This window comes from Dromaius novaehollandiae, chromosome 9 (genome assembly GCF_036370855.1).
Source record: "Dromaius novaehollandiae isolate bDroNov1 chromosome 9, bDroNov1.hap1, whole genome shotgun sequence".
Classification (NCBI taxonomy): domain Eukaryota; kingdom Metazoa; phylum Chordata; class Aves; order Casuariiformes; family Dromaiidae; genus Dromaius; species Dromaius novaehollandiae.
Genome location: NC_088106.1, coordinates 28,540,279 through 28,561,508, shown reverse-complemented (window position 1 = coordinate 28,561,508; position 21,230 = coordinate 28,540,279). Strand labels below are relative to the sequence as shown.

At 58.0% G+C, this 21,230-nt stretch overlaps 1 protein-coding gene across 1 annotated transcript; it reads left to right on the top strand.

The window, feature by feature from the left end:
* The first annotated feature begins 2,709 nt into the window (after window positions 1–2,709).
* EFHD1 (EF-hand domain family member D1) lies at window positions 2,710–19,679 on the top strand. Its single transcript, XM_064517028.1, has 4 exons — window positions 2,710–3,127; window positions 10,623–10,770; window positions 16,710–16,844; window positions 18,021–19,679. Exons 1-4 carry the CDS (start codon window positions 2,796–2,798, stop codon window positions 18,153–18,155), a joined length of 750 nt encoding a protein of 249 aa, XP_064373098.1. The 5' UTR covers window positions 2,710–2,795; the 3' UTR covers window positions 18,156–19,679.
* Window positions 19,680–21,230: the final 1,551 nt, after the last annotated feature.

The window sequence follows — 21,230 nt, the reverse complement described above, 5'->3', positions numbered from 1 at the left end:
ACCCAAATACCCTCTGCTGCCCCTGCTCCAGCACCCAGCCCCACAGCCGCCCCCTTCACAACAGCCCGCGTACACTCGCACCCCCCAACCCAACCCCGCACACCCAAATACCCTCTGCTGCCCCCGCTACAGCACCCACAGCCGCCCCCTTCACAACAGCCCGCGCACACTCACACCCCCCCAACCCTACCCTGTGCACGCAAATACCCTCTGCTGCCCCCGCTACAGCACCCAGCCCCACAGCCGCCCCCTTCACAACAGCCCGCGCACACTCATGCAACACCCCATACCCCCCAACTGCTCCCTACACGGTACGCTTGCCGTGCATGCCCAAACATCTTGCACTCCCCCCCGGTTCAGCACAGTCGCCCCTCCACAGCGGCTGCCGCCACCACCGCCCACGCATAGCCTGCCGCACTGTGGGTGTGAAACCCACCCTGCACCGCGCCTTTGCCCAGCAGACCGAAACACCCTATACACACACTTTCACACACCCGACACTCTCCTCCTGTCAGTGCTGCCCTACTCCATGCACGCCTTCTGCCCTCTCCTCGTCTCTTTTCTGCTGTCAGCCTGGAAGACTCTTTCCTCTACAGAGGAGGCAGCAGTCTGAGATCCTCCATTTTTGACCGCACCCATCAGGCCCATGATAACGACAAGATGAGGGTGATTTTACAAACAGGACACCTGGAAGCACATTTTAAACTAGATGGCACCATTTTATCATGCATTGAGATCACGCATCCCCAGAAGAGTCTCAACTCCGTGCTTTCCTCTCCGACGCGGAGGAGTCACGGCGTGGGGCTGGGGTGGTGACCGCGCTGGTAGCTTCCCCAGCCGCAGCACTGCACGGGGTCCCCGGGGACAAGCTCCTGGGTGAGACAGTGATGAGCACGTGTGATGGCGGGGCACCCCCAGGTTTGCACTTGAGGGGGTGGTACTGCTGTCCCCAGCGCAGGCGTCGGAAGGGCTGAGGTGCGGCTTTGCCATCGGGGCTATCCTAGGGCGCTCGCTTAGAGCCAGCCGATAATCCAACAGCTACATCCTCCTCCTCACGCTGGAGTCGCGAAAGCGTGAAACATGCCTCAGACACGGACCTGCCCCTTGGCTGCGTACCTCTCTGCCACCAGTGCTTCTCCTCAGGCCCGCATGTCCTCGTGCTGTGGGACACTGAACCACGGCCACAGCGGACGCAGCTGGAGCCGAAGCGACCGTTTCGGAGAGCCGCGGCTCCACCCGCTTCCGCGCCCTGCCCCACGCAGTGCCGCTGCCACGAGGCGCGGGGCCGCTCGGCTGGCCCCGGCACGGCCCCGTGCTGCCCTGCGGTTTCATCGCCGCGTTTCTCCTTGCTGCGGTAGGAGGTCAGCCCTGCCAGCGTCGGGGCCCTGCGGGCCGTGACAGTGCGGGGGTGACGGCCGCTCGCCCCGCTTGCGTTGCCGCCGACCTCGCGCCCCGCGCGGAGCCTCCCACCGCAGGGCAACCCGGGCGCGTCGCAGCCGGCCGTCGCCCCACAGCTGCACGCCCGGCCCCGCCACCCCGCAGCGCGCCCCACACCTGGGCCCCCACCGGCCGGGGCAGGGACGCGGCTTCGCTCGGCCCGGGCACGAGCCGGGGGCAAGGCCGGGCGTGCTGCCAGCGAGGGCTGGCCGAGGCCTGCTCCGCCGAGGCCGTACCGCCCCGCTGCGCCGCGTGCCGCCGGCCGCGTCCGCCCGTGTAGGCCCGCGCCGAGGGGACAGGCACGGGGCCGCCGGGGCCACCTCGGAGACGTGCTCGTCGGGCAAGCAGGGAGGCCGGGCCAGGAGGGAGGAGGCCGGGCCAGGAGGGAGGAGGCCGGGCCAGGAGGGAGGCCGGGCCAGGAGGGAGGAGGCCGGGCCAGGAGGGAGGCCGGGCCAGGAGGGAGGCCGGGCCAGGAGGGAGGAGGCCGGGCCAGGAGGGAGGAGGCCGGGCCAGGAGGGAGGAGGCCGGGCCAGGGGGGAGGAGGCCGGGCAAGGAGGGAGGAGGCCGGGCAAGCAGGGAGGAGGCCGGGCAAGCAGGGAGGCCGGGCCAGGAGGGAGGAGGCCGGGCCAGGAGGGCGGAGGCCGGGCCAGGAGGGAGGAGGCCGGGCCAGGAGGGAGGAGGCCGGGCCAGGAGGGAGGCCGGGCCAGGAGGGAGGAGGCCGGGCCAGGAGGGAGGCCGGGCCAGGAGGGAGGAGGCCTTCGGGAAGCGCTGCACCTGCAGCACCCCCTTCCCGCCGGGGAAAACGCTCCCATGAGGAACCTTTACAAAGTCCCTCTTTTGGGGGCCCGCGGCGGGTCTGCCCAGCACCGGCCGCTGCCGGCTCGGGTGTCTGGCACACGGGCAGCCGGTGCCCCGGCCTCGCGCGCTTCGGGGCGGCGCTTCGGGGCGGCGCTGCCGACGCCGGGCTGCGGGGTGACGCTACCGGCGCCGCCGCGTGCCCGGGGGAGAGGCCGGGCGGGCAGGTCCCCTCGGCGGCTGCCCCGAGCCGCCTCGCGCCGGCATCAACGGCCCGCTCGGACACGCGGCGGCCGCCGGCGCCGGGGCAGCGGGGCGGGGCGGGGCGGGGCGGGGGGCGGGGGGCGGGGCGGGGCCGTGAGGGGGGCGGGGGGCGGGGCGGGGCCGTGAGGGGGCCGTTGGCGCGGCCGCCCCGCCCCCCGCCCCGCCCCCCGCGCCGCCCCCCGCGCCGCCCCGCCCCCCGCCCCCCGCGCCGCCCCGCCGCCTCCAAGTGAGGGAATAAAGTTCAGGGCCGGCGCGGGCGGGGCCGGTGGCGGCAGTGGGGAGCGCGGCGGCGGCCGGCCATGGCCTCGGAGGAGCTGGCGCGGAAGCTGCAGCGGCGGCTGCTGCTGGAGGAGAGCGGGCCGGGGGCGGCGGGGGAGCCCGGCGGGGCGGCGGGGGAGGGCGGCCCCGAGGAGGAGCAGCAGGAGCAGGAGGAGGAGGAGGGCGGCGGCGAGGCGGAGCGGAGCTGCCTGACGGCCAACGCGGACTCGGAGCTGAGCGCCAAGCTGAGCCGGCGGCAGGACATCAACGAGGGCACGGCGCGGCCGCGGCAGGCCAAGGTCTTCAACCCCTACACGGAGTTCAAGGAGTTCAGCCGCCGGCAGGTCAAGGACATGGAGCGCATGTTCCGCCTGTGAGTGCCCGGCGCCGCGGTGAGGGGCGGCGCTGCGCTGGGGCTTGGCCGCAGCCCCGGGGGGGGGGGGGGGGGGGAAGGGCTGGGGCGCCCGGGCCGCGGCGGCAGCGCTGCTTCGGCCCGGCAGCTCGGACCCCTCGTCCCCAGCGCCCGCCCCGTTCCCCGGCTCCGGTTCCCTGTGTGCCCCCAGCGAAGCTCGGGGCTGCTCCCCGGGGCGGGGGCCGTGTCCCCCTCCCCGCAGGAGGCTTGCGCTAGCCGCGAGCTGCCGGCGGCATGCGGAGAGCTGCCCGCGCCAGCGGAACGACGATGCTCCAGCCCCGGTCCGGGCGGTGCCTGGGTGGCCCTGACCCCCCCGGCTGGTCCCCCGCCAGCGCTACAGACCCGCGCTCCCGGGGAGCGAAGCCCCCCCGGCTCGGCGAGGGGCCGGCGGGCAGTGTGCGCGGCTGCGCGGGGGCACGAGGCGGTTCGGGCACGGGGGAGCCGCACGGGCGAGGTGCAGGAGCCGCTTCTGCCCGCCGAGGCGAGTGCTGCGGGCTCTCCCCGCTCCTGGCCGGGTCCCCGCCGCTGCAGCACCCCGAGGGCTGGGCGCGCTGCAGGGAGACCCGGGTCCCCCGCTCGGCGGGGCCGTTGCCGCGGGAGGCCTGGGCGCGGGGCCGGGGCCCTTCGTTGCGCAGGCGGCCGGGAGCTGGGCTCCGCGCCGCGCTCTCCCGTGCCCTCCCGACGGCCGTGGAAAGGGGCCGAGACGCGGTGCCGGGAGGGCGGGGGAGGCTGCAGCTCCGCGGGGCCGCGAGGAGGAGCTGGGAGCGGGCAGTGCGCTGCCCCGGCAGGGGCCGGGGAAGGAGCGGCGGTGGTTTGGGAAATAAAAGTGGAAGAGCCGAATTACAGCTGAATTTTTAGACAATGAGCTCATTAAATGCAGGCCTTGCAAGTGGGAAACCTAGGCTTTGCAGTTGAATGCTAATCAGCTGTTCAGTGTAGCTGGGAGACATTGCCCGCCCTGTGAGGACTGTTGCAGCTGAGAGCTGGCCGGTTGTGCCAAAAAACAAAGACGCTGGGCTGTGCGCGCTCGAAGGTGGCCTGCCGGGCCGCACGGTGTAGCGGTGTCCTCCCCTGCGCAGCAAACCTCCCCAGCGAGCCCTGGCCTTGCCACCAGGCCCACCTGGAGCTTGTCACCCCGGATCAGGTCTCTGCTCCACCTGGTCCCGGTGGCCTGTTCCGAGTATCGGGGAGGAGAGGAAACCTTCCCCTTAATTCATGCCAGTCAGAGCTTGAATTAAACCTTGCGATTAAGGCTCTTATTCTTTGTACGGCTTGTTGGCCCTGGCTACTACAGTGCAGGATCTTTCTTAGTAATATTAAACAAACACTTGTCAGACAGGGCTATCTGCCCTTTGCCACAGGATGTCAGGTTTCTAATGTCTAATTTCCTGTCCGCAATTGCTTCTCATCAGTTTACAGCGACTTGTAACTTGATTGGGGTATCTGCTCGTCTCTCTTGGGAGGGGGCAGGGAGAACAGAAAATCCTGATCTCCCCTTAGAAACCTTCCTGTCTGAAACTGAGCTGGAGATTCACAGCTTCTCTGTGAGCAGGACAGCCCTATTTTTCCTTTCCTTCCCTCTTTTTGCCCCTTACATAGGCTGAAAGGCTCTGAACGACCGTTCTCCCTCCCCTTGTGATCCCCTGCTAGGAGAGGGGATCGTGCTTGGTGTTGCAGACTTGTGTCAGGAGCGAGAGCTCCTCACTTAGGAGAGTGCTGGTGAATCTGTAATTCAGACTTGCGTTGTGACGGCGGGCAGCGAGTGTGCCCCGGGGCGAGGTGGACTTGCTGTGGACGGTTGGTAGCTAGGACTGCCCCGAGCCAGGGTGGAAGCGAAGGGCCGACCTGCCTGTGGGACTTTCCTTGCTCCTTGGTGCTTTGCTTCACTGATGTGATGCATTTCTTCTGGGGATGGGACTTCCCTGTGACTAATGTTGAGGCTGCCGGTGGTGAGGATCAGCTCTCCTCCCCTGAGCAGGGCGCAGGTAACAGGCAATCCCCTCCAGTCCCGGGGGCCCAGCTCCCCTGACCTCCTTGGGGTCTTTCTCCCCATGGCAAAGTCCCATGTTCGGGTCAGGTCTCCTTGAACCAGACCCAGGGTGGAAGGGACTCTCACTGGGGGCTGCAAGATGACCTTCTCCATTCGCCTGCTTGGTCCCTAATCCAGGCTAACTGGGGTTGTCGGTCTGGCCGGTGGTGACCGGAGCGGTTCAGGAGCTCGGCTTCAGCCCCTCTTTGGTGCCCTCGCCGGCACTGCCTCGGCCGGGCTCGTTGCCCCCCGGCGTTGCAGCGCTCCCCCGGCACCGCTCCGGCGTGTTGTCCCTGTGCCATGGAGGGACGTGCCGGTGGCTGCCCTCGGCCCTGCCGGGGGCTTGGGGCTCCGCGGTGGCCCCAGCTTGGCAGGACGCGCCGGAGCCAGCCGAGCACTGCCAGGCCTCTGGTGGCCACGGGGGCTGTCGGGGCGTTTTTTTCCTTTCCTTGGCAGAGGGACCAGGAAGTCTGCAGCTCAAGCTAATTATGCTGTGACCTAATTAGCTGCCTATTCTGGCAGTGTGCGGGGACCGCGGTAGCCATGATAACCTCTCTTCCCAAAGTCCTGCGAGCAAACTCTCTGGGGCTCTGGAGTCTTGCAGCTCACCTTGGTGCCAGCCCGCCCGGGCGAACGGCAGCCCGGGGCAAGCGCCTGGGCAGGGGGTGAGGATGGGGCTGTGCCCTGGGGCGTGTGGGGAGGAAGAAGAGATCCACCGGATTAGCTTAATCTGTGGCGTGGGAGGAGAGCCCTGAGGGAGACTCAGCCACCCTCGGTGCCGAGCGAGGTCTCGCCCAGCGTCGTGGGGGAAGTCTTTGCTTGGCGTAGGAGACGCTTGTCTTGCCCTCGCGCCCCTCCAGGAGCAGCGGTCCTGTGGGGCTGTGCGTGTCCTCCCTAGGGCCGAGCCCAGCGGAGCGGGGAGAGCTCCCACCACCCGCGCTGGGGGAGGAGAGGGAGCTGCGCGTGGCCGAGGAGCCCCGAGACCCCCGCTGACCCGGGGAGGCCGTTCAGGTCCCCAGGTGCCTGGCGGGGAATGATTGCTTCCTCCCAATGAGAGGGAATAAAGTGCTCCTTAGAAAGGATTTTGAAATATTTAAGATGACATTATTATACGTCAGCACTATTGCTCTGACTACTTCATTTCCAAGCCTGTGTTGGGCCATTGCAGCATGCAGGAATGGCAGGTCAGATGCACAGTTGCCCACAGAGAGGGCAGGTTCTTCTGCCAGCCTTTCTCAAGGAGGGTGGACACCTACAAACTGCCCTTTGATCCTCCAGGACTTGGGATTTCCCATTCAATTATGCTTTTTTTGCCTTTGGTGTTTTTCAGGTTGTTGAGGAGGGGGTTGCCAACTCAATACTGGTAATGCAGTTCTTAGCATTTCCTTTTTCCTCCCTTCCCTATCCTTCCTTTTTTCTTCTGAGGTATAAGACTGCCCTGCACCTGCCTTTGCACTATGTAACACCACCGTCAGTCCTGAACACCCTGGTCACTGCTCTGGTGTGGAAAACCCGTTCTCTCTCCCGGGGAAGTGGCTTGGGGTATTTCTTGGGCAGCAGTCGTACACAACACACTTCTTGCCCTTAAGCAAGTGTCCCCTCTTTCCCTCCCTCCCTGATTTCTGCGGCGTCTCTCCTTCCCCCAGCACTTCAGGAGCTGGGCACGCTTTGCGGCCGGGTGGAAGCCAGCCAGCGTGGGAATCTGGGTGCATCCTGGTTGCAATGGATTTTGGCAGGCACTGGGTGTCTTATCTGCTGCCAGGAATGTTGATGTGGCTGCGCTGCAAACCCTGATCCCACTGGCGGTAGCGCTCGTAGCCGCGTCCTGGCTCACCCCAGGGCTCCGACTGTGCTGTTGCAACCGGCAGCCCTCCCGTCTCCTTTGGGGCCAGCCTGGGTCTCGGCACCCTGGGCTGAGTTTGTGCTGGAGTCGCTGCCCCGTCTCCTGGGTGCCTGAGGAGCGAGACGTCTCTGCCAGCTCTTCCTGCCGCCTGTGCTGCTGCGGAGGGCTGACACAGTCAGCAGCGAAACAGGTGGAAGTGGTGCTGGGGGCTGGATACGGCCCAGGCCCACCAGAGGAGCTCCCGAAAGGCGGATCAGGGGATTTCGGTGGTGGCAGGAGCGATGCTCCTGGCTTCGGTTGTGCGGCTGGAAGTGCAGCCGGCACCGTGCTCCGCTGCTCCGAGTGCCTGTGAGAGCACGGGGCAGGGGCGCGACGGGGAATGAGTTACGCTTTCTCAAGGCCTATAAATATGCCTCTCCCTAAATAGTCTGGCTGTGCAGCTCCGCGGCGGTCGGGTGGATGTATCGAGGTCCTAAAATACTTGGGCTGTTTTAGGAGGCGGATGGGGGCGGGGAGGAAATGCAGCAGTTTGCAGGGTGAGGGTGCTGCTGCTGCTCTGCAGGGCTGGCACTGAGGGCCCACGTCCTCTCCATCTGTCTGTCCCCCCTCCTGTCCCTGACTGCGAGGGACTCGTAACTCCGCTCTGGGGCGGTTCTTGGTGTCTGCTGTCCCCAGGAGCTCTTCTCCCACGCACGCGGTGGCCCCGGTGGCCTGCCCAGGGCTCCTGGGCTGCGGCGAGCCCTGCCCCGCGGCCGCCCTGGCCCCACGCGCTGCGCGCTATTGTGCGGCTGGTGCAGGGCGCTGCTCTGCCGCCGCGGCCCACGAGACCCAATTTCTCACAATCCCGGCTTTGTGCTGCCTCTGTGCTGGGAGGACAGAGCCCTGAAGCCGTGCCTGACGGCTCGGCGCCGAGCGTGGCCGGTTAACCCCTTCGGGCAGCCTGTTTGCCCCCAGGCAGCCTCAGTGCCCTGGGGAGACCTGGATGTGCCGGCCCCAAACAAGCGCTAGCTCTTGGGGCCAAAAAAGCCCTAAATCCCAAGTTCTTCCCTGCCACGATATTCTTTGCTTCTTTAGCTGATAAAAGATCACATTGCATTTCTTTTAAGTTTGGGAGGAAGGGTTGGGAGTTTTTCCCCTCTGAAACAAGGCCGATGCGGAGGCAATCTGATGATTCAATACGGGAGCGACTGCACCCACGATGTTTTGGTGAGGCCTTGAAAACGCGGCTCAGTGCTGGGCTGGGTAAGGGTGCTAACACACAGCTTAAAATTAGCTGGCTTCTTCCTTGCGGCAAGAAACCTAGTGCCCTTCTTTCCTCTGACTTGTGAGGTCTGTGACCTGTTTTCTGCTCTTACAGCGGTGTTTCTACACTCCACTAGCTTTCCAAAATGCTTTCCAACCTGGTGGGCTCACGTATCTGCTGAATGCGGAGTGCATCAGGCAGGGTAGTAGTGGGGGGGGATGAGCCAGCCTGGTGGTAAGGAGCTTGCGAGGGAGGTTTTTTCCTGCCATTGCGGGTCACTTGCACCTGGGACATTGGCCCCTTTGAAGAAGAAAGAGAGGCACAGACAGTCCAAAGCTGGTTTTGGAGGTGGTGGGGCTCTCTGGAGAAGCAGTGATGAGGCTGGCTGCAGCCCCAGCTTCTGGAGAGGGGTCGTGCTGGGGTCTCTTGCCCCAGGCTCTGGTGTGGCACCTCAGAGGCCGCCCCGGCCTCGAGAGCAGCGTGCTGCGTCCCTGCCATCCCCAGGACTGGGGCAGGGGACACTCTCGGTGGTGGCCCGGCCTCACGCTGCCCATGCCGGCAGGCAGCTCCAGGGCGTGCGGCTGCGTCCCTGCCCTCCTCTGCCGCGGCTTCCTCTGCGGCCGCGAGCTCTGCCAGCTGGAAAGCGCTGCCTTCCAGGGGAGCCACAAACGTGCCGGTCTCGGTCTGGGACGGCCACAGCCGTCGCTTTCTTCGGAGGAGGAGAGCTAATAGCGAGTGAAAGATGACGGGTGGGAAGGTCTGGCTGGCTCCTGCCAAAGAGGGAAGCTTTAACGCTGTGCCTGGGGTTGCCTTTCCCTGTCGTCGGAAGGATTTAGTTCTGTTCGGAGCAAGGTGGGGGTCCCAGCGGGGAGCCGGCTGTGCCCCAGAGCTGAGCTCCGCTGTGGGGCTGTCCGCTAGCAGAGCACTCGCCCCGTGGGACCCGGGAGGTTTAAACCCCCGTGGATGTGAAGTGCTGGCGGCCGAACGGGCCGGGGGCTTCACTTGTGCCTGCAGGAGGCAGCCGGGGAGGGCAAGGTGCGGGGTGCAGGCCGAGCACCGAAATCCTTGCGGTGTTCCCCTTTCCCATGCGAGCCACTCCTGCCTGCCGTCCTCTGTGGGCTTAACCTCGTAACCAGTGCCGGCCCTGCGTCCGGGAAGGGGGTGGGCGCCTGCGGTACAGCTGTGAGCGCGAAGAGGCGCTCCTGCGGACTGGAGCCGTCCCAGCGGCTCGCTGGAGAGCGGGTCAGAGCCCCGCAGCCGAGCACCCCTGCGGCACGAGCCTGCCGCCCGCTCGGAGCGGCGCTGCCTCCCTGCTCCCGTCCCCTCGGCAGGACCGCTGCTCGTCTCGGCGCTGCCGGGAAGTCGCTGCCCCACCGGTTGCAGTCTTGCGTCTGCTCCAACAAGAGACTTGCTCTTCCTCTGCCTCCCCCGGCCCGACCTTTGCTCGCTTCTCAACGAAGGCATGTTATAAACGTGCTTGTTCTTCCCTCCCCCTCCTGCTCAGCTTTGCAGACGCTCTGCTGAGGGTCACTGCCTCCCTGTTCCTGAAGCACGAGCGTGGGTGATCTGGTGGGAAGGCTGCTAGCAGTCCTTGCAGTCCTTCCTGGTCTCGTAGGAGCATGTTCCTGTTCCTGTCCTGCTCCTAACGCCATCCCCCTTCCCAAGGTGGGAGCGCTGGTTTCTTCTCGCAGCACAGGCCTCCCATGCAGTCCTCGGGCACCAGCCAGAGCTACCCTGGAGCACTGCGCTCTCCCTCGGGCTCCCTCTGGGCCTGCCCTTCTGGAGAAACCGCTGCCCTGAGGCAAAGCACTTGCCTGGTAGAAAAGCATTTTGGAGAGGAAAGATCTTAACAGCTAGACAAGGTGTATTGTGGTTACAAACAACGATATCCCTTTTCTGCTGGGAGGTCCCGGTTGGTCCGTGCTCCCTGTTTCTCCTCTATGTGAGCATGAGACAAAGCGGTAGCTGGCTCTGGGACGCCTGGGCCCTGCTGTGCTGGTGCATGGCGTGAGCTGTGTGGGAAGTAACCCTGGTACCAGCCACGCAAGTGAGGAAGCAGGAATCCCGCCAAGATGAGCGGGGTTCCCCCATTCTCCCCCTGTGTGGTGGTTTGGTCTTGAGCGCTTCCCCCTCATGTGAAACTGCTCTGAAGGCTGCCTGCTATTTCCCTAAGCTTAATATACTTCAGCACCTGGTTCTGTTGTGCAACTTCCCCTCTCCTCCAAGCCCTGAACCGCCCTGTGACTATCCATTTTCCCAGTTCCTTTTCTGGGAAGACCCCCTTGCATTGCTCTGGATGGGGTGTGCTGACGGCTGACGCCCTCCCCCTTGCCCCCCACAGGTACGACTCGGGACGGGATGGCTACATAGACCTGATGGAGCTGAAACTGATGATGGAGAAGCTGGGCGCCCCGCAGACCCACCTGGGCCTGAAGAACATGATCAAGGAGGTGGACGAAGACTTCGACGGGAAGCTCAGCTTCCGCGAGGTAAGGGTGGCCACGGGGGCAAGTGGGGATGGGGCTGTGGACTGGCAGGAGGAGGCAGCCAGGCTCTGTGCTCCAGCCATAGCTGCGTCCCCTCCACGTGTGCAGGGTGAGAAGCAGGTGAGCTTCCCAGTGCCCGTGGTGGGACGCACCACGAGGAGCCCTGGGTGTGGAGCACTGTTTGCGTCTGTCTCCGTGTGGCAGTAGTAGTACCAGACACTGAAACGCTCCAGCCTCCCTGCTTGCTTCGGGAGCACGTCTGAGCTGTGCTGCAGCTGCTGGGCAGTGCTGGCAGCTGCCTGTTCTGGTGGGAGTGACACAGATCTGGCATGTTCCTGCAGTCACGAGGCACTGTTGTTGGGCTCCTGCGATACAGTGGCTCAGACCTTTCAGGTACAGGTGAGTACTGCTTGGAGCAGTCAGCCTCACAGGGAGGCGTTGAAGGCTTCCCCAGGCCTTCCAGTTTATTTTGGGTGGCTCTCTGCATCGTGCAGTGCCTAGCTGCTGCAAGCTTTACGAAGGTGGTCATCTCTGTGTGCAAAGAGGTTTAAACTTGGTGATGCCACGGTTGAGTACACAACTCTGGCTCAGCAGGTGCACAGAGCTAACAGGTCTGTTCCTTGCTGCTGTGCTCCGGGGCTGCTGGGATATCAGTCATGTACAGGGGGCAGCTGAGAGTGGCATGGGCAGGCCGGGAATCGCTGCTGTATAGAGGAAGAGGGGAAATCTCAGCAGCAACCTGTATGTGGTCAAGTGTACCCAACCCTTATCTCAGCAGCACGAGGGAGCCTGGATGCCATAACAGCCTGTTCCATCATCTTCCTCTACTAGACTTGCATTGCTCCCTGAATCAGTGATGTGCATAATGTGGTGGCTTTCTAAATTAACTAATAGTCCCTTAGGCAAGGGACAGAGCTGCTTATGCCCTGCAGTTTTGATGGCTTTACTGCTGCACTGCTGCTTCCTGCTGCAGGAGGCTGAGATGAGCCCTGAGCAGCTGGGCTTCCTTGTTTCTGAAAGGGCCGTGCTCTTGCCATGCCCCTCACAGAGGGGATTCAGTTGTGCAGACAAGGTGCAGGGCCCTCTGTCTTGGACAAGTTTAATTTTGGGATTGCCAACAACTTTGGCAGTGCCTGAGAGGGGGAGAGAGCAGCCAGGCCCCAGCAGGGCACACGGTTGCTCTTGCTGGGCTGGTCAGGGCTGTGAGGGTGACTGGCAGTTCTCAGAGCTGCTGCGTCGCTTCTCTGTGCTGGTGTGTCAAACCAGCTCCCCCTCTGCTCAGATTCTGTTGCACTGTGGCCTGCCTGGAGTCCTGGTTGTAAGGAGTGAAGGAGAGGGAAGGGAATCACTGGGTTCCTGGTGAGGGGAGAGGAGGATGCCGCTGCCTGCCCTCTGGAGCAGTGAAGCCAGCCTTGGTGAAAGCCCTTACATGCTCCCGTTCTCCTGCGCTCTTGCTTCATCCCTGCTGCACTCTGTGCTCCTGCTGTTGCTCGGAGGAGTGCTGCCAGCCGCTGTGCCCGTCCCCCCAGGTGAGGGCTTGGAGACAAAGGCTCGATGCACGGCACTGCACGGGAGGTGGGTTAGCTGGCACAGCGGCTGCCTCCGAGGAACCTGCTCTGTGACCAGGCGCTGAGCGAGCTGAAAGGCTGTGGGAACATGCAGGGCCACGAGCTCCAGTTTTGCTATAAGAAGTTGGCAGTAGAAGACAAACAGACTCTGATTTATGGGGCCAGGATACTAGGGGGAGAGAGAAATCGGAGAGGTGAGAGTTTGTCGGTTTATGCTAGCAAAGCTCTAAGCCAGCAGCTCCCCTGGGCAGGCACGGATATGTGCCTAGTCCGAGGTGAACCAGACTGCTCCGGAGTCAGAAGCCCTCCTCGGGGTAGCGAAGAATCCAGTGGAGCAGGAAGAGCACGGTGTCCTTGGCCCCAGGTCAGGCTGGGGGGAAGGTAAGTGCAGGAGGCAGCACAGATATCGGTGCAGATAGGCAGTCTCCACTGCCGAATCCCTGCGTATGCTGGAGGAGCCCCCTCGACCCTGCTGCGTGCGCCTGGGCCTGCCTTCCCGCACGGAAGTGCTCGGGACTGCCTTGGCTTTCTGAGCAGTGCTGCAGATGCTCTCTCCTGTGAAAGAGAAGTGCCTTTGTCCCCCAGGGCTCTGGAAGATCCTGTTGTGTCCTGGCAGTGCTGCGCCGCACAAGTGGCAGCGTAGCTCCTCTTCTGCCGCCACCTGTTTGGAGCACAGTCTCCGGCGTGGCCGCCTGTCAGCCAGGCTGGGCTAAGCGTGCTGCCAGCCCTTGGCGTGCTGCACGCGGCAGCTGGTGCTGTTGTAGCATCCAGCCAGATGCACAATGATGGTCAAGCAAACAAGCTTCAATGGCGCACGGCTTGGAATGAGGCAACGCCACTGGCGGAGCTCTGGGGACAAATTACACTCTGAGCGCAGCAGCCTTGGCACGCACCCAAAGCTCCCCGCGGTAGAGGAGCAGGATGCTTCTTGCCTTGCTGCAGATGTGCCAAGCCCAGCTCCGCTGTTCAGGCAGAGGAATGGCCAAGAGGCAGCTTCCTGGTGGATGCAGAGGGCTGAACCAGCTGCCACAGCCCTGTCCTGCTCGCCTTCCCTTCGGTGGTAACTAGCAGGCCTGGGGAGAGTGATCAGACTGACTTGGAGCACTGTGACAGCAAAGGAGAAACCCTGGCTTAAACGAGTGCCTGAACTCAGCAGGGTGTAACTGAAGCACTGGAGGCCTCCTCCCTGCCTCTCCCGGGGACAACAAGCCCTGACGTATCTGCCTGGAGATACGCTTCTCTCGGCCCGGCCAGAAAATCACTGGGATCTCTTTCGTTTGCAACAAGTCACCTTTTGTTGTTGCTCTGAGTAGTGCTGGGTCCTCCCTTGTCACGTAAGCTGGAAAGCAGGCTTGTGCTGGGCTGACTTACTGCTGATGAACTGCTGGCCCCTCAGGAGAGCTGACTTCTACTGCCGACCTTTCGGAGTCCATCAGCACATCATCAGTCAACTGCACTAGACTCTCTCCGTGGGTTGAGTAAAACAGTTTAGGCTTAAAGATCAGGTACAGTGGGGAAAAAATGTGTGAATTTCTCTCACTACCACAGGAAACTATGGTTAATTGCTGTAATAGGAATGTCTAACTTTAGCTGTTATCTAAACCCATGAAAATCCACCCACGCTCCCTCGCACCCACACTAAAGTGTTTAAATGCTGACCCACGTCATGTGTTTGCTAGCAGGGTTTGTGCAAACCACAGTTTTGGGTGCCACTGCTTTTCTGGCAAGCTGTCGCAAGGCTGCTGCCGCCAGTCAGGCTCATACCTCCCCTTGCGCCCCTAAGGGTGCATGGTGCCCTGTGGGGCTCTGCAACCGGAGCATTGCTTTGAGACCTGGCACTGCAGGATAGGTCTCAGACCACTGAGGATGCAAGACTGGCCTGATACAGACAAGAGATGTATCCAGTTGGGTGGAAAGAGCATGTCCTGCTCCTTTAGAGCAAGGTTTTTAGAAGTACTAGTGTTATTCACTGTGGCTTCTCTGACATTTCACTGAGGCTTTGCTCTGTGATGTGTCTCAGACCCAACAGGGGATGTGAAACAAGAGTTAGGAATAGGAGCACATCTGCACTTTGGTTTCCTGCACAGTTTGGGAAACTGAAAGCAAATCCCTGGTGCTCCTCATTTAGGGAGGACTGATGCCTGGAGGGCAAATAACCAGCAAGGTGGGCTGCAGGCAGTGAGCTGGCATGGAAGGGGATTGCTCCCCAGCTCCTGTGCAAGGCAGTGTGATCCCGCCTGGTCCTTGGGCTGCCTCGGGGGGTGACTCAGCTCCTCGTGCCTTTCGGCGCAGCCCACTCTTCCTGGCTGCAGCAGCCCGTGTCGGCCAGAGGAATGCTGCCCCGGCCAGAGGAATGCTGCCCCGTCCCCTGGTTTCAGGATGATTCATGCACACTTGTTCTTGTGACTGGGTGTTTCCAGTCCCTCCCCATGTGGCAGCTGCACCAGACCTCAGGATTGCTCTGCTTCCACTGCCCTTTTTAGATGCCAGGAAGTGGGACTTGGCAGGGTGGAGCAGAAGCTACAAGGAGGAACCATGACTAATGCCAGCCTGGCTGCAATGTGTCTCCGTTCCATGGTGGAGGAGGAGAGGAACTAGCCTGAACCCAGCAGATCTGAGCAGAGCAAGGGGCTGTCTTGGGGAGTGTCTGGTTTCCTTGAGTAGGCTAGTCTGTTCAGCAGAGCATCGTTTAATGTGTTGCATGTGTTTGGAGGTGGGGGGGAAGCCGCCTTCCCCAAGTAGCCTGCTTTCTGGCTGCTCTGTGCTGAGCGTGCACGGGTCACAAGGCTGCTGCACAAAGCAGGGCCCGGTAATGCTGCCTCTGCGAGAGGGCAGCCAGGACTGCTGTCATCTCCCCACCCTTCCTCCTGGGAGGCCTTCCCAAGCTCGTGCATCTCCATCACTTCTGTAAGCTCCTTGAAGCAGGAAAGTGCGTTGGGGCTGGCTGCAGTGTGGATGCTGCGACTCTGCTGCCCTCCTCTGGGATGACGTGGGCTCTCCAGGGGAACAAGCAAAGTCCCAAGCTGGGCAGTTTGGGGAGTGCAGCGCTAGGGATGTCAGACCCCCCCGTGCAGGTGGATTTCACAGCCATCCTGCGTGGGGTTTGGAGCCCTCCACGCTGGACTGAAGTAGCGCAGTGAAGCATCTTCATTCCTTGTATTCCTCTTGTCCCTTCTCCATCACCCCCGTTCTTTCAGCGCCGTGCCGAGCGGTGAGACCCCTTGCTAGAGGGGGACAAGAACAGCAGGGAGAGTTACAAGACCTCTACAATTGGGAGGATTTAAATCATCCATATCTTATCTTGGAGTTCAGTTATCAGTTGAAAGGTGGTGTAAAGATCTTTATTTTTAAGCAGGCAGGTCTTGTCCCTACTGTAGAAAATGTGCTTTTCTGGCCTGTAATATAGCTGGGGTCTTTTGTTCCCCTTTACAGTTCACTTGCTGAGATGTGCTCTGCTCTAGTGACTTATTTGTTCAGTGCAGGACAAAGGTTTCAAAACAAGTTGCTCTGTAGACAATGATACTTGTTCAAGCCATTGCTGACTGTCCCAAGGGTATGCATCTGTCCTGACCACTGACAGATGTGCTAGAGAAGCTCTCTTATGTGTTATTTAACTGACACAACAGAAATACAGAGGCTTTCCCAACTTCAGCTAAACAAGTCTGGGCTCCCAGAGCAGACTGAGGCATAGCTCCAAGGACAGATTCAAGTAGCTTCTCCCATGTCCTAGACAGGGCGTGAGTTGAAGTGACCACCTTCTGTTGTCTTGGTGTATTTGACCTTAATTTTCTTCTCCCCTCCCATACCATGTGGACCATGAGGCTTGGAAGGACCTAAGGCAGGGTTCACAGCCGAGGCAGCCCCCAGATCCCTCTGCAGTGTACGTGCTCGAATTGCTGTCCTCTCCAAGAGGAATGCGCTGGCACTTAATGCAGCTGGTCAGGGGAGGCAGGAGTTGGGTTCAGGTTTGTGCCAGGGCTGGCTTCGTTCTCCTGCCTTTGTTGTTGTAGGAAGTGATCTGATCCCACAAAATGCTAGGGAAGCTGGTGGGAGGACAGGGACACAGCATTAGACAGGTGAAGAGATGGCTGCATTTCTCTTGCTGTCTAAGAGCCTAGGCCTGGTAGGAGCTGTGCTCCCACCATGGCTCTTCTCTATAGGAAATCCCTCTTTTCCTTTGAGCTTTCTGCCTCTCGAGTCCAAAAACTGTGTACTGGAGCACAAGTTCCATGGTGCCACTTGATTTATATGGACCTGCTTTCCTTTGCTAAGAAATGCAAATTCCTACCCCACAGGTGAATGTCAGTACTGTTTGCATTTTAAATTGTTTGAGCCTCAGTGAAGAACTGGAATGTTTCCTCTCTGTTTTACTAGTTCCTGCTGATTTTCCATAAAGCTGCAGCTGGGGAACTCGAGGAGGATAGCGGCCTGATGACACTTGCAAAGCTGTCGGAGATAGATGTCTCCATTGAGGGAGTCAAGGGAGCCAAGAACTTCTTCGAAGCTAAGGTATGGTGTGGCACAGAGGAACACGAAAAAGCTCTGTATGCAGGCCCTACTCAGGACCTGACCGCAGACCAGCTATTCCTCCTCCAGCAGGCAGTGCAGTGTCACTGAGGCACTAGCCCTGCTTGCTTTCCAGTAGAGGATTCTGCCAGTCTTCTTCCTAGCTAAGAGGATGAGTATATTTCCCCCCCCTCCAATCTCAGCCCTTGCTTTTTCAAACGTGCACGTTGTATTCTAGCTACAACATTCCTCTGCGGATTGGTGAATGCTAAAACGGCTTGCTTCATCTCAGCAGTAGGTCTGACTCTGCTAGGGCTGACTGGCCCACCTGTGTCTCTGTGGCTGGGAGCTCTCCATGACTAGCTGGCTGACTGCTTTTAAAGTTAAAAGCATCCTGGAAACTAATGCACAGGGACTAACTTTCTCATTTTGCAAAACTTCCCTTGGTTGAGACACTCTGAGTTTAGTGCTGAATGAAGTATTTTGGAATACAGAATTTCAGCCATCTCTTTCTTGAGCAGCTCTGTGTAACCTTTGGAATCGGAATTACTGCACAGAGTCCTGGGGTTGGCAGAAAGAGCTTTGCACCATTTGAAGCTGACAAAGCATCCTTTTTGAAAGCTCTCTTAGAAAATAATCCAGCCTGTTTATATAAGAAGTTTTTTCCCAAGAGCATAGCACAGCTATTGCACAGCAGATGTACTGAGATGAAAGCTGGAAAGAAAGCTGGAAAAATAGCCAGCAAATAAACAATGTCTCTTTGATCTGCAGATTATCCGTGGTATAGTACAATGTTCTCAATTTTGCCTGTGATTCAGAACTGTTTTCTGCAGCAGTTTCTATCAGTGTATACTCACAGCTTAAGCTATGCTGGCTGGTTACAGAAAGAATGTATTTAACCTAATACTGATGGCATTATTTTGGTCACTTGTTAGTGACTTAATAGTAAATGACCTTTCCTGTACTGATGTCAAAATCAACTGAGCTAACAGGTCTTTGGTGTAAATACCCAGGTGCTGCAGTGCAATTAACACTTGACCCATCCTGACAGAGCTTCCCAGCAAGTGGCAGAAGGTGTGGCAAACAGTCCTGCGTGTTCCTCATCTGGGAGTAGTTCAGGCTCTGATTCTGCCTCTGATGCAAGGCTTGACACTTTTATTTTCTCTCTCTCTCCTAAAGGTTCAAGCCCTTTCTTCAGCCAGTAAGTTTGAAGCAGAGATAAAAGCTGAGCAGGATGAGCGAAAGCGGGAAGAGGAGGAAAGGAGAAACCGCCGAGCAGCTTTCAGGGAGTTAAAGTCTGCCTTTAGCCAGTAGCAGACCGGCCAATACGCGCTCTGAGATTGCACATGACTTGGTACGTTTCCCAGATCAGGGTTCTACCTGGAGAGTACTGCCTGGATCCTGCCTAAAACCCGTTACAGCTTTGCTAGCCTTCCTCTCCTGAAGATCCTTCTGAATCGCTAAGGACACAACTCTTGCAGTTACTATGCACTCATAACGATGTGAATCATAAGAGCTGTGTACATGCTGTTTGCTCTGAACCATCAGGAGCGCATCACCCTGAAGCAGAAACAGCAAGTAGCGAATCACGGGTGAGCACTGACAAGTGTTGTTTGCCTACTTCATTCTTTCCTCCTTTTCTATACATCACTCTCCTCTTAACTCCTTATTAATTCATTCCTTGCTTACAGGCAAGTAGTGAGGTCTTGTGTAAATCAGGGTGTACAAAGTACAGATCCATTTCCTGTATGTTTGTACTGCTGTTGGGTGTTGTCACACATCCTTGACTTTTCTCTTGTCTTCCTCAAAGGCCTGTGCCACAGGCACTGTGAAAACACTGTGAAGAGACAGTAAGATAGTTACTAGGGACATGGATCAAATTAATTATGATTTCCTGTAGATTTTTCTGCTGCCCAACAACATGTTGGTGTCTTCCACTTTTTCTTCTCTGAAGTGCCATAATGACAAACCTTTCAATAGGAGGTGAGATTTTTTCCAAGACTTTGAAAGCAGGAAGCTGTCTCTCTTAAACAAGGAATAGAAAACTGAGTTGCCTGACCATATATCTTCTTTCACATTCCATCATATTTAGTGTACTGTACAACTTCACTGTATTTTCCAGCCTTAGACTTCGAGGAAGCAGGTTTTTAAGGGATACTGCTAGATGGACAATGAGACTGGATGGCACACTGGGTTTTTATCTTTGGAAATCTGCTCATATCCTGAATCATAAAGGTGACTTTGATTTCATTAAAACCATGACAGATAAAACCAGCCCAGCATCCTGAGCAATCCCTGCTCAAGAAGGGAAGAGCAGACAGGTTAGAGCATCTAGCTGGATTGAATTTAGAAGGCTTGCACTAAACTTAGCCATTTTCTTTCACAAACGCAGGAGACTTGCCCACAGATATTAAAATGCCATAGACGTTGTAGGTCACGACAAAGGGAAACAGTGTCCCCTTGGCGAGTCCTTTCTCTAAACATGGATTGGCTCAAGTTCTGCCTCTGCTATTGCCCTGGTTTGTGCATTTCTTTTCCTTCCAAAACAAAACTCACCAGTTGTCTTTTCACTTGTCTGTTTTGCTTCTTAAACTGTGAGCACTAAACTGTGAGCATGGAATAATAAATAGAAAAACCTCTACTCTTTAATGTCAGGTGAAAGAATTGCTAAACAATTAAACTGTGTATATACCTTCACAGATTATATTTTATAAAATCACGCTTTTTTAGCTAAATATTTATAATTAAATGTTTTTATACTTTACAACAAAGCAGATAACTGCATCTTCAATTATTTCTCCTGTTGCTGAAATGTACAAATAAAGCATTATCTCCAGACTTGCCTGTGGTTTATTTTAGGTCCTTGAATATACTATTTTGTTCAAGAATTACTGTAGCAATCCCCACTCCTGAATCTACCTCAGTTTGGTGTCCTGACTTGGATAAGTGGGGAAGTGTTCAGCCCCTTCTTGATACGACTGCCACTCCTATACAGCAGTTGTGCTGTGAAAAGCCCTAATGTTTGCATTCCTTCCGAAAGGGACATGGCTGTGTAAATATTTGAAATACTGTGCACTGCAAAATGTTGATATCTGAACACTGTCAGCCTTCCCTTATCTTGAAGCAGACGCTGTATCTCAGCCCCTAGTAGTGTCCCAGCTAGGAGCTGGGCAGGCTGGTCTAACTACATGTCTCTTTGTTATGTATGTATTTTTCTCATATAAGGACAGAATGATGAAATGCAATCTGCAAATGCTTCCAAAAATCTTGTTTCTGCTGGTGCTGATCTGCTAAGCTTTGCTGGCACAGCCAATGTGGAGGGCTAAGGAGGAGGCCTAACCAGGCATTGTTGCAGGCATGATCCAGTGATGAAATGGAAAACATAAATGCTGTGTTTAGTGCAGATCTTCAATCTAGCACTCCCCTGTGAGCTGTGAGTCCTCAGGTCCCTGGGGTCGGGTAAAATTGGGGTGAGTGCTCTCCATTTCCTTTTTGCAGCTTCTGATATTCAGCAAACGCTGCTGCCATGGCATAGCAATTCTGCAAAGTGCAGCAGGTAACATGCAGCTGGGTGAGGAGCCCGGGGGCAACAGGAGGGGAGGGTGGAAAAAGGACTTCCAAAGTCACCATTTTAAGAGACTTGAGTCAACTCCAGCTGACAAGTTTCAATAGGGAAATGAGCCGGGTGCCCGGCCCTGGTGTAGCTTGGGTTGCAGAGCCGGGAAGGTAGGGATCCTACTTCTAGCATGCAATTGCAACGTGGGTGAGTCAGCGGGGACAGGGAGAATGTGCAAATGGGGGAAAAGGGCTGCTGAAGTTGCCCACCAAGGAGAATAGTAGTAGACCTTGAAACTTGTCATCTGTCTGTAGTCAAGACTTTACTCCTCAGCCCTTGTCCCGAAGGGCGGACTCTGCTTGTTAGCCCTTTTCCCAAAGGGTGCCCAGTCTGTCTGCTGGACTAATTGGATTTTTTTCTCAGCCCAGCTTTCCTCTGTGAGGTTTGTCTTCTCTGGCATATGCAGGACAATCGTGTCAGGTTTCTTAATGTTCAGTTTTCTGCTAGAGTAGTTTTATTCAATTCAAACAGATGCTGTTAGCTGGGACCTGTACTTAATGCAGTGAACAGTATGTGCTTTTGGATGTACAGTTTTTTTTGAAGGTGCAGCAATATAAGTTTTGAAATTAGCTTTATAAGAACTGACATTTGGAAATTAATTGCTCTTTAAATTGTTCTGTTTGGCTCAAAACTATTGGACTAAATAACATAGTGTCTTTAGATTATGCAGAACTGCTTTAAAAAAAACCCAAAAAACTGCCTAGCTAAATCTCCCATCCAATACTTATTAGCCCACAGGACCTATTTAATCTTACTTAGCTGTACTTAAAATG